The sequence below is a fragment of the Lygodium microphyllum genome, chromosome 8 (genome assembly GCF_053477565.2).
Source record: "Lygodium microphyllum isolate KBCC chromosome 8, Lygodium_microphyllum_v1.1.10, whole genome shotgun sequence".
In the NCBI taxonomy this organism is placed as follows: Eukaryota; Viridiplantae; Streptophyta; class Polypodiopsida; order Schizaeales; family Lygodiaceae; genus Lygodium; species Lygodium microphyllum.
The window spans coordinates 146,704,986-146,717,696 of record NC_141142.1 but is presented as its reverse complement, the minus strand read 5'-3'; the positions used below and the strand labels follow the sequence as shown (position 1 = coordinate 146,717,696).

General features: G+C 46.7%; 1 protein-coding gene across 4 annotated transcripts in view; it reads right to left on the bottom strand.

The window, feature by feature from the left end:
• The window catches only part of LOC148032980 (alcohol dehydrogenase class-P-like), a 44,509-nt gene extending 32,168 nt beyond the window's left edge, over positions 1–12,341 (bottom strand). Inside the window, exons 1-4 of one of the 4 annotated variants that reach the window (XR_015691698.1) lie at positions 12,106–12,339; positions 11,927–12,002; positions 11,847–11,863; positions 11,260–11,396 (exon numbers count right to left, since the gene is read on the bottom strand). Coding sequence is in view for 3 of the 4 variants with exons in the window: in XM_087683680.1 (XP_087539806.1) it covers positions 11,260–11,396; positions 11,847–11,863; positions 11,927–12,002; positions 12,106–12,142 (267 nt within the window). In the remaining variant the exon portion in view is untranslated. Of the gene's footprint in view, positions 1–11,259; positions 11,397–11,846; positions 11,864–11,926; positions 12,003–12,105 lie in introns of all 4 variants that reach the window. The other 3 variants (XM_087683680.1, XM_087683679.1, XM_087683681.1) reach the window with 3 other exon arrangements.
• Between the last annotated feature and the right edge of the window lie 370 nt (positions 12,342–12,711).

Sequence of the window (12,711 nt, the reverse complement as noted above, 5' to 3'; positions counted from 1 at the left end):
AGACTGCTGCGTTTTGGTGACCCGCCTACTGCCATTCACTATTCAGTACTCCTACACTCCGACTGGTGGTCACAGACTTCGGATCCGTCTTCGGTGGACGTCACACTCCGACATTGCTCTGCCCTTGAGCACACTATACACTCTTACATTCATTTACAGCATTCATTCACTTCAGAGTTGTGTTCTCTCTCTCCCTTCTTCTGTTTGTGTTTGATTTTTTGTGTTTGAGTTTTGAGTTTTGTGTTTAGGGTTTGAGTTTTGCCCTCTATGTTTGTGTTTGTGTCTTTGTGTTTCTGTCTAGTCGTACACTGTGTGTCCTCAGTGCAAACCCTAGCAGTCTTCTTAACATGGTATCAAAGCCGATGCTCTTGTCAAGAGTATCCTGTAGATATAGTTGAGAGCTAGTCTTTGTGCGAGGCACACAATACGACTCGTAACCGAATCACAATGTCCCACACACCTTCTTCTCCAGTTTCTATGATGTCTTATCAGGCTTCTCCATCATTGGAGGCCCTAAGACAGCATTATGGACTCGGTGAGGAGAACGACACTCCACCTTTACCAAATTTCACTAACATGACAGAGGAGGACTTTGAGGAGTACTATCGCAACAAGTACGGTGATGTTTACACCCCTCCTACCAATTTTGTATGTGAACTTCAATAGAGGGGGCTCACGAAGCAAATGAAATTCAAGTATATCTACAACTTCTGTTTCATTTGAGCATATTACACACACTTCTCACTTCCCTCCCATCCCACCCTCTTCTATATCACACCTTGATCATCTCTCATCATCTTTCCAAAATCTTGGCTTACACTCCACATCTGCATCACACACCCTAGGGGTTGGACCTACCATCTCCGCTCCTAGCACCTTTTCCTTCTTCACCCCATTCTCTACCTCTTTGCACCATGGTACTTCGTTAGGGGGAATGCCACGCTTTAACACAGTGCCTCTCACCTTTCAACAAATGAGCACACCCATCACTCCTGGGTCGACTGTGATGGGCATCCCCCTCACTATCCCCAGCTTCACATCTCTCACGACCACTCATACGCAAGGGTTTCCATCCTCAGCTTATGGTGCGTCTTCACACTCTCCTTGGGTAACACCTACGCAGGGATTTCCATCTTCTGCTCCCCGTGTTCCCATCCCACCTCCTTGGGTTCCTCGTGTGGATACCATGCCCATGCCTAGTCAACCCATCCCTACCTATGGATCCACCTTGCACACTACCCGCATGTCTAGTGGGCACTCGGGGGCCCATTCCCAAGTGTACTCCACTCCCCCATCCTACCCCCACTACACTTTTTCACACTATCCATCTCCGAGCACTACCACTCCTGTTGCAATGGCCAAGAATGCCTTCATAGATAAGACACATTTTAACAGGTCAAATTTTACTATTTGGTCGAATTTCATGCAACAAGTGCTTGAGTCTCAAGGTCTTTGGGACCTCGTCATTGGTCTAGAGCCTATGCCGGACCCTCGACTAGCTCACCCTGACTACATCCGTCAATGGAGAGTCCACAATGCTACAGCCAATGTTAAGCTAATGCAGGGATTGCTTCCTAAGTTTCACTCTTAGTTGCAGCACTTCCCGCTCGCGTCAGAGCGTTGGAGTCACCTTCTCGACCGCTATGTGGCTCGTAATCGTACTCGGCGCATCAATCTCAACTTTGAGCTTCAAGAGTTCGAAAGGAGATGATCTGAAAGTCAAGCTGGCTGACTATAGGCAGTTACTTGCCGAGTTCGCCACTACTGGCTCTCCAAAGTCAGATGACGATCAGGTTACATTCTTCTTGAATAAGGTGCCCGCAAAATACTTCAATTTCATTCAACACATCATCTCCCAATCTCGATTGCCAACCTTCTACGAGTTTGAGTGCCAGTTCCTGCGTTACGCAAGGCTGCATGATCAAGTCCACAAGAAATCCTCATCACAGCCTTATTCAGAGCAGAGGGGATTGGTTGCTTCTTCTTCGGGAGAGAAAACCACTAGTGGCAAGAACTCGCTAGATGCGAAGGCAAGCCAATCAAAGGGTGACTCCTCTTCCTCCGATGGAACCAAAGAATCAAGACCTATCTGGCAACAACTCCCTAAGAAAAACCGGTTTTGCACACATTGCCAGAGAGCAGGCCATGTGGACGAGGAGTGTCGCTCCAAGGCCCAAGGTCTTCCACCTAAAAAGCTTTAGCACACCGCTGTGACTTCACAGTCCAATGGGCTGCTGCTCCATCTGCTCCTACAGCCCCCACAGCGACTACTGGACATGTGGCACCCGCACAACCTCAGCGGCCATCATTCTCTACTCCTGAAGGATTGGTTGATTGGTCTACAGGTTTCGATCCCATTGCACTTCTTACATCTATCTCACCTTCCTCCCCACCTCGTCAAGCGTTCCCTTGGCAAAGCCTTGCTATTGGACGTATGCAATAGTGGCCACCTTCTTAGACTAGCATGTCTCTAGGTCCTTTCGGATACCCTAGGTCAATCTAGCATTCATTTTTCGCACTCTTAGAGTTGGGCCCATAGGATTTTTGTCTCTACATTTTAAGTCTTCCGCTGCATTTACTCACACACATACACATTTGCATCTTTGCACTTGTTCCTTTAGTTAGCTTTTCATTTTCGTTTTGTTTTGTTTTTGGAGCATCTCACTACTGACCTCTATGATTGTAGAATTTGATCTCCTTTGCAGGTTTTGTTTTCAGTGTAGGGCTAACATGCAGGTTTTCCCAATACTACCTAGGCTAGAGACTTGGGATGTGCACCGTTCCTTCATGGTTTCATCATCCTTAAAGTTTTCCTCTTCTACCAGCATGGAGGCTTCCCCTCCCGAGGCGGATTGTACAGCATCTCTCTTGATGCTATCATAGCAGTGACTTCTATCTAGCTCTTCCAGCTCGGATGCTTCCTCCTCCTCTTCATTCCTTATGGTTCTCGACACCACACGAAGACCGACATCAGGCTCCTCTTCCTTCTTCGGCATCTACATCCAGGTTGAGAGGGGGTTCCTACCCTTCTTGGTATTCTACAAGCTTTAGCACTTTGTCTTTGCCATCAACTTCTCCCCCCTGTTGTACCTTACCCTTTGCATTGCATGATTTCATTATCTTTGTACTAGGGCGCTTGGGCACATGGAACAATTTTCCCATGAGAGACACTGTCCAAGTGGCACCTGCTGCATGAGCATTCTTCAGCATGTAGCATACTTTGCATCTCATTGTGCAAAGCACCACTTGAGCGGATCCTAAGCTGTTTCCACCAACGGCTGTTGTTAACACACCACCATCCTTCTTCATCTCATGGATACCTCGTCACCTACTTTTCCTCGTCATCGACACCCTGAGTGGATGGGTTAGCTTGTATTGTTTTGTGATGTGTTGGGTGTACTCTCCCTACTCCCATCTTCTAGGTCACTATTCCTCAATCGGCCGCATCCCATAAAATTTACCACACTTATTTATTTATTTTATTTTTCTTTAAACACAAAAAAGTTCCATGTAGTTCCATCCGCCTTTGTAGGGCTTGATAGGCCACTGGGCAGCCGATGTGCACCCTTTGTCCAATCATCAATGCCCTATCCTCTCTAGGGTGACTACCTGGATTCCCTTGGTAAGATAACCATCACCTCTGTAGTCTTGGTAGGCCACTGGGCAGCCGATGTGCACTCTTTGTCCGATGCCTTGGTTGCTTTGGGGTGGGACACCTTGGGGTACATCAACATCACAATGGCTAGCCTAACCTTTCGGCTCAATTTTGGGCCTGAGAGGGGTTGTTGAGCTAAAATATGCATTACTTGATAATTAGCCTTTTAAACAGCCCCAAAACATACTAAAAATGCTCTTATAGAGTAAAACCCTAAAACGGGGAGCGGTTCGAGAGAGTTCAATGGAAACCCTAAAACGCGGAGCGGTTCGAGAAAGTTTAGTGGAAACCCTAATTTTTGGGGTGCCCTTCCACATCTATAAATAGACAGGCTGCCCCCATTCAGCCATCATCCTCATTTTGCAGGTTACACCAGCCACACACCCTCTGCTGCTGTTGGCGCCCAGTTTCTAGCCTGCAGCCCGTCTCCATCTGCTGTCCAGCTGTCATCGACTGCAGCCACATCATCTTCAGCTTGTCCATTGCTGTAGGCGACAACTCTCAGCTACTAGCGACTGCTCCAAACTGTCCCAGACTGCTGTTCAGCCTGCTGTCCATCATCTTCAGGGTCAGCTAGCCTGCGTTTTCAGCATTGCAGGCCCTGACACTCTCAAACATTGTTTCAGCCTGCTGTTTACAGCAGACTGTGTACAATTTCCAGCCCCCGATCAATGGTACACTGCTGCGTTTACCAGTTTCCAGCCTCCATACTACTGCATTTTGGTGACCAGCCTGCTGCCATTCACTATTCAGCACTCCTACACTCCGACTGGTGGTCACAAACTTGGGATCCGTCTTCGGTGGACGTCACACTCCGACATTGCTCTGCCCTTGAGCACACTGTGCACTCTTACATTCATTTACAGCATTCATTCACTTCAAAGTTGTGTTCTCTCTCTCCCTTCTTCTATTTGTATTTGAGTTTTTGTGTTTGAGTTTTGAGTTTTGCGTTTAGGGTTTGAGTTTTGCCCTTTATCTGTGTCTGTGTCTTTGTGTTTCTGTCGTGGTCGTATACTTTGTGTGTCCTCAGCGCAAACCCTAGCAGTCTTCTTAACACGTTCTACGTCCACGGAAGCGGAAGGTAATATATGTAAAGTGGATCTATAAGACCAAGTACCTTGCAGATGGTTCCTTGGACAAGCACAAAGCTAGGCTTGTTGCCAAGGGTTTTGCTAAAAGAGCAAGTTTTGACTATTTTGAGACTTTTACACCGACAACTCGAATATCTACTATTCGAACTATCTTGGCTTTTATAGCCCACCACTACTGGCCTGTTTATCAGATGAACATCAAGTCTACCTTCTTGAATGGCGTCCTTGAGGAGGAGATTTATGTTTCACTGTTCACAGCCTCCCGATTTTCTTGTGCAAGGGAAGGAGAACCATGTCTACAAATTGTGGAAGGCCCTCTATGGTGGCCTAAAGTACACTCCTAGAGCTCGGTACCAGAGAATTGATAGATTCTTTCTACAAAGTGGCATTCATCGATCAACTCATGACCTTGACCTTTACTACAAGGTTGAGGGTGACATGTGTTTTGATCATACAGTATGTGGATGATCTTATCATCACACGGAGCTCTGCTTAGGATGTTGACCACACTCCAAATCTTTTGAGATAAGAGTTTAATATGACGGATCTTGGGATCCTTCACTTCTTCCTTGGATTGAAGATCTATCAAACGGAAGAGGGCATTTTCATTTCCCAGCACAAATACACTCTAAGTTACTCTCAGAGTTTGGTATGGCTAAGCGTTGGCCTATTGGACCCTGAGTCCAAGCTTTTGCCGATCATGTATGGAGAGGGGGACTACTCTTTTTGGCTGGAGAAACTTTGACTAGACAAGTGATGTGGATTCAAGACAGTCCACTAGAGGCTATGCCTTCTCCCTTGGATCGGAGCTATGTCGTGGAGTAGTAAGAAGCAACTTGCTATGGCGCTTTCTTCTGCAAATGTAAAGTATCGAGCATTATGTTCTACAACTATGCAGGCGGTTTGGCTTCGCCACCTGTTGGCGGGATTGACTTTTCCCAATCTAGACCTACAAAGCTGCATGTGGATAACCGAAGCGCCCTAGCTCTAGCAAAGAACCCTATGTTTCATGCTCACACAAAGTACGTTGAGATTCAATATCACTATGTTCGAGAGCGAATCATCGATTCTAAGTTAGCAATGGCCTATTGTCCCATGGCGGACAACACAATGGATCTCTTCACAAAGCCTTAATCCTAAGCTTCTATGCTTCATCACATGAGATTGTTAGGTCTTCAAACACTCCTAGGATCTGAGAGGGGGTGTTAGCTTATCTATTTTAGTCATGTCAATTTGTCATCTCCTGGTTGTGAGCTCTTATCAGAGTCTAACAGAGACATAGGAGCTCTAGCAATTTGAGGTGCATTTCCTTGAGTTGTCAACTTCCTCTGTGCAATTCTAGGTCAGTTTTTGCACTTTCCAATTTGTCTCCACCTGCCAGACATAGTCCTTGCTAGTCTAGATTTTTATATGGCCACTTTCTAGCATTTTCCGGAGTATGACCAGCATTAAATGCTGGTCAGCCAGCATTTATGGCTCTCTCAAGGGCAGGTCGGCCAGTTTTGGGCATTTATGGCCATATATAGCCAGCCCCCCCCCCCCCCCACTTGGCAATCACACTCTCTTCGGTCTTCTTTCCTTCTTGGTAGGTGCACACTTCGACACTCCATGCTTGGTGCTACCATCATTATCAGCCTGATCTGGTGCCCTCTGACACCGTGGGCTACGTCCAAGGACTAATCAATCCATCTCCTTGTATCAGCATTCTTCCTCAATCAGTGCAGTATTATTCCTCTCTCTCTCCCTCCCTCTCTCCCCCTCTCTCTCTCTCTCTCTCTCTCTCTCTCTCTCTCCAAGGAGGGAATCAAGCCTCCCAAACACTAGACTTCCCTAACCAGAAATGCCTCGGGCTCTTCCTCCTAGAGCTACACCGACATAGAGACCACCGTCTACAAGTCCGGGACCAAACAGCCGGAACACACACCAACGCACCCTCCAAGTGTTCTACAAACCCTCGGCCACCCCCTCTACAACGAGGACTGCAGCCAGCCGCTGCCCACACCCTGCAGGCCCATGCCCCCGCAGGAGAAATCACCTATAGATATAGCGGATACTACAACGCCACCAGGGAGCCATACCCCGCCGCTTCAGTCTCTCCATGCTAGACAGGCCCATTGTAATATTTCCGCGTACCCCGTACGCAAATATTAACTTGCCGCACGCCGTGTACACCTTGTGCAAGAGTATTCCCCTACTTCGTGATTATTGGTAACCTAATCCACACCCTGCACGCTCGAAAATGAGGTCCCACGTCGAGAATTAAAGGCCGGGGTTGAGGACCGAAAAAAACCGCAAGGGAACGACCGCTTGGGAAGGGGCAAATGGATAAATTCAAGGCAAATTTTTTTATTATTATCCCTTCCCCCAGCCGATGCATGGCTGGAGGAGAGGGAGTGTGGAGGGGGGATGGCCAAGAAGGAGTGAAGTGGGGACTGCATGAGGGGAGTCCACGTGTGTGGAGGCCTTCTTCCCCACCCCCATGCCTATATAAACACCCCCCATCAAGGGGGTGTGGTGGAGGGAGGAACTGTGGGAGAGAGCTTGAAGGGGAGGTCGCTGTGCTGGTCACCGAGCAGGAGGAGGTCGCCCAGTCCGCCGCTAGCTGCCGGTCCGCCAGCCACCGCCACGAGCCGCCATCGCTGCCGCCCTGACCGCGGCCATCTCAGGCTGCCCCACCACGTTGGATCACGACCCCCCCCCCCCACGTGTTTCTGTGGAAGCTCAGAAGCTTCTTAGAAGCTTCTAAGAGGGGGCCTCCTTAAGCCCCCTTCCCACCACATTTCCAAGAAGACCTCTTCATACCCCTCCCCGGAACTTTGAAGAGGGGACGGTGAAGCCATAAAGACCCCGCAAGAACCATCGAAAAGGCTCTCGCAAAAAGATTTTTGAAGCCGCAAGCCGTCCGAGATTAATTTCCGTGCCGATTCGAGTTTTCTTGAAAGACTCCTAAAGCCTTTGCCGCAAGTACCATCCCGAAAAGGAATCTTCCGCATACAAGGATAAAGGCAAAGGTCGGAAGGCCGCATTCCGAGGCTAGTCACTTCGTAGACCGCAAGGGCAAATCATAAGTCGAATCCACGTCTACGATGGCCCCAAAAAGATCACAAGGAGCGACCGCGGGAGGCTCATCTCCGAATGTACAAGTGGACATCTCCCCGAGCCCTCAAGTCCAGGTTCCTTCGAGTTATTCTCGCATGATTAGGCGCGCTTAGCTCATAAAAGGAATTGCATTTTTACGCTTAATTTTAATGCATACGGAAATTGGAAAGAAATACATGTGATAAAGCATCTCTTGAAACATTAGGCAAGGTTAAATTATGTCATGAATTTGAACGAGTAGAAGGCTAGTTGTATGTAGTTTTGGTACATTATCAAAGTAATGAGTCTAATCCTAGGCAAGGAAATGGGATTTATAAGTGCATTATCTTTCGTCCTAGACATGGTAGAAATAAGCGTGTGCCGCATGTTAGGCAACATTCTTCTCGTAATGATTTCATGAGGCAAGGTTAACCCCATAAGGTATTATCCGAAAAGGAATAATAGAGTACGAAGATGATCTTATGAACTTGCAAATAGCATGTAAGATGGAATAAGTTAACACTAGCTTTGGATGAGTTTCAGTGACTACTTCGTAGCTAGGAGAATGTTGTGTATTGCGTAGTCGTCATGCGAAAAATGACATTCATTAAGAGCCGCATTTAGGAGTCAAAGCATAAGATGCCAAAGTGTAGACAACAAGGTTGTAGGTATGACTATTGATGTAAGACCTAGTAGTCCTAGGAAAAGTTAGTACCCAGATTATCGTGCACCAGAGAAGGATAAAGTTATCATGGACCATGTGTTGCGTAAATACAATAAACCGCATGTTTACGCGAATTGGTGGAGTTATAACTATTGTCCTCCGTTAGATTTAGTTTATTACTTTAGAAGGATCATCCTTGTCGCAAGACAAGCATAATTGAATTGACTAAACCACAAGGATTCATAAGGGCATGATTGAGTCGATATGATAAGTATCCCAAGTGTTAACTAGGGTTAGTGCAATAATAATTCGACCTAGCATTACACTGGTTGCCAAGACAAAACCCGCGAATCTAAAGATCTTACCCACGTTCATGAAATGTCGAATCAATTGGATTTTCATACAGGAAATGATCTAAGGTTTTATCCTAAGGATCATTCGTTCAAAGTGATGAAACTCCGACGGAGTTGCTTATCTTTAGTACCATGGGCCAACATAACTAGGAATGGTTTGGAGGATACCCTAAAACCCTATTACTCGGCTGGAGGTAAATTCCGTGACTGGAAAACGCTAAGCAATGGGTGGAATGATCCCGTGAAATTAGATGCAATACATGTGCAAAAAGCTGCAACATTGTATAGACTTGAGATTTGTCCACAAGAGAGTTTTTGTCATCTCTCGAAATGAGGTTGGCAAGTTATTGAAGGAATTTAACTTACAAGAGGATGAGTAATCATCCTGTTACTCACTTTCCTTGGGAATAATTGCCAAGGGAAAGGAAAGTTAGGTATTTGCAAAGGACCAGACAATAAACTAAAGCGACAAGGTCGCTGGATCCTGCCACAACAAAACCTAATGTATTGGTAGGGTATGACCCTAACCCAAGAATGATAGGAATCTTGCCAAGTTGCAATTGATTCCGGATCGAATGCGGGTTGCATTCGGGGAAAAGGAGTCACTCCTTAACAGTTTGCCAGCTAAACGACCACTGAAAATTGATTGTGCTTGTAACAGTTTAGAAAGCACTGTTTGCAATGTTTGCTTAATGAACTAAAGGATGAAAATACATCTAAATACTTCAGGTTGAAGGCCTGAAGGGAGAGGCAGCTTCAGTTACCCCCGACTGCCTGCCTGACCCTAACCAAGGGGGTTGTTAGCCGCGCCGGGAACGTGGACCGAACCCGCCGTGAGAGGTCTCTCCGTTGAGTTCTGCTTGGAGCAGGAGGACGCTTGGGTGCCAGGGGGGGCTCTGGCTGTAAATCCCTCGCCTTCCGGGCCCTGCACAAGAGACTAACGTGGCTCGGGATTGGATCTCGAGGCCCGCATACTAGTCTACGGGCGGAAACTTGGATTAGTGATCCCTGGTGGATTACTGGATGGCCTTCGGGCGGATTATGAATACGCCTACGGGCGGGAACTCCTTGTATTGCAAAGATAAAAGGATAAAATGATAATAAAGAAGTTGTTTGGCATTGTTTTCTTTATGTCCTGTGATAAGATTACGTGAAGGAACCAGTGCTTAACAGGGTTAATCAAGGAAGCTGTTTGTTATATGTCAAACTAATGTGGTAGGTAATTACATAACTAAAACAAGCCGAGGAAAGTGCGGAGGATGGACCATGGGTCCGTCCTACGGATGGGTGGTCCCGGTTAGCCGGGAACTTTTCTCAAAGCATTCGACGAACAGAAGGACGATCGACATCACCGAAACAAGTAATGAAAACGATGACTCGGAATTACCGATTACCCAATTCAAGCTGTTTTAGGGGAACGGAATGGGACTATGCCTTTTGGCAGAGAGGTCGAGCCTTGCATCCCTCTCGTTTCCCATTCTCCTTGAACCAAGTGCAGCATGAATCCGCTTCAGACCTGGCGTTTCTGCGTAAAGTAGTTCGATCAGGTCTGACGCTAGTCGCTGTTAGTAAAATGACCAAACAATTCCAGTCGATCCTAGTGGGAACGGCCAGGACGCTTCCGTTACGTGGCAGACGCGGAAAGTCCTAGATTGCAAAACCCGCAACATTCCGTGGGAGTGTCGGGTGGAGTTTTCTAGACAACCTTTCCGATGGACTGCTAAGACGTGTCCTAGAGGATTCTAGTGGACACGTTACACCCATGCGGGACATCTTAAGATGACCACGCTCCCTAAGCAGTTCCACACTGCACTTGAAGTGCATCTAGATTGTATTGAGTCTGTATACCATTTTGTACCTACTCACCTAGTTCACCATAACACTAGATAGTAGCTTTACTGGGACTTGGAAAACTTCCGACACATTTTGTATGCAACCTTTTGGTCTCATAGGCCAACTTGGCCTTTGGTAGATGTTAATATCACACTCTCTCTCTCTCTCTCTCTCTCTCTCTCTCTCTCTCTCCGTGTTTCTCATTCCTTGTGCACTCTCACAACATCTATGTTAAAGTTGAGCTTCAATGCGCTGCTAAAATGCCATTTCCAATTCTCCGACCCTTTTCAAAACTTCTCCAGCCCTGGCACTGTCTCTGATTTAGTCAATCCTTCAATTACTCAAAGCCATTCAAAACTGTTTTTCCTATTCAAACTTTACATAACTGGCAGCACAATATTTAACGTCCAGAACTCGAGGGAATTTGAATTGTTACAGGTAATTCAAGGAATAAACCACATTGTAATAGGAGAGCATTAAAGGAAGGGTTGCATTGCATAAGAAGAAGCATGATGTGGGTCAGAGGAACTTTTAACGATTGGAAACTAATAGTAGTTATTTAACTTTCACAAAGCGCCAACCAACCTTGTCTTCCCAATACGTTATATCGCTGCGACAAAGCGAGGAATAGAGAACCTTGATTCGAACCTCTCCCTGCTGGGGTGGGTCTACTTCGACTTCTTCAATAGAAAGAGGCTCTCCAGGCGCCCAGCACACAGCACCTGTTGCAGCCAGGATCTCAAAACAAATGTGATTGTATCACAAATCACATAAAAGCATTGGCCCCCGTGTCAAACCCCATACAAGATGTTACTGCACCATAGACTGATGATACTGGGAAAGCGGCCATGCACAGAAACATCGTGGTACAGTGACGTAAACTTCATCAAAGCAAGTCACGCTAGTTACTGATTTTCCAGTTTTGCTCAACCTACCGTCTCTGATTGTAATCCTTAACAATGACAGGCATACATTCAATGTCCACGCCGATTTCACACGACAGGGATTAATGCAATGCAGGTTGGCTTCAACAAAAAGGTTTTTGAGTAGATCCATTCCTACGTGGGGGTTCAACAATAAACAAGTATGCAATGAATCTGAAATTAGGCATACATCCCTAAACCCTAAACCTTAAACCAGTCATCGCTCGGTCTCTGATCCAAGATACTGACGCAGATCACAACTGCTTTGAAGCGTGTTGCTTGACTAATTTGTGCCAGACCACATGCTACATGGGAGATGATAGATGCTTCCATCCGCCAGACTTTTGAGCTTCCATGCATCGACGCAGAAACAAGTCAATTCGGATACACCATTACTAAAAGCTTCTGTTTCAGCATAGATCGTGTGCATAAGGCTTGATCACAATGAATGTGCACTGGAACATCCGAATGCATGTGCAGATATCTGTCAGGAAACCATAATGCAGACCTTTGCATTTGATGGGTTGTCCAGCGGTGGGCGCCATTTGGGAAGCTCTCTCGAGGTTCACAGCTGCTGCTCTCCCGTGAGGCAGTGTAGTGTACAGCAAGAGTCGGACAAAGAACACGTGTTACCCATATTCCAATAGTAATAAAGAAATGCTGTTTGGCAACTCTATTGGGCCCTCGAGTCTTGCATTGGAAGAGCCATGACACGCACAGGTCTCGTGTTCCACAACAGGGCGGATGTGCGCAAAGCTCCCTTAGGGTCAGTTCAGACACGTCCGGACACCCACTTTGTGCAGGTGCGTTTGGCGGACGTGTCAATATGAGATTTGTCTTCAAAAAGGAAGGCGGACAATAAAATCATCCGCCGCTCATAAGCCGGACAAAAAGAAGTCAAACGGACATGTTCTCAACTGCACAGTCCAGCCCCACGTAGGGAGAAGCGGGTTACCCTTTCCAAGTGGCCAAGAAAGATTAGTTGATAAATGGCTTGTAAAAAAATTTATCAATTTTTTGTCCGCCTGTTTGTGAACACGAGGTGTGCGGACATGGATTTTGATGGTCTGTCCGTTCGCCCTACTGTGAACCCATCCTTAGAAAAAGGGAGACA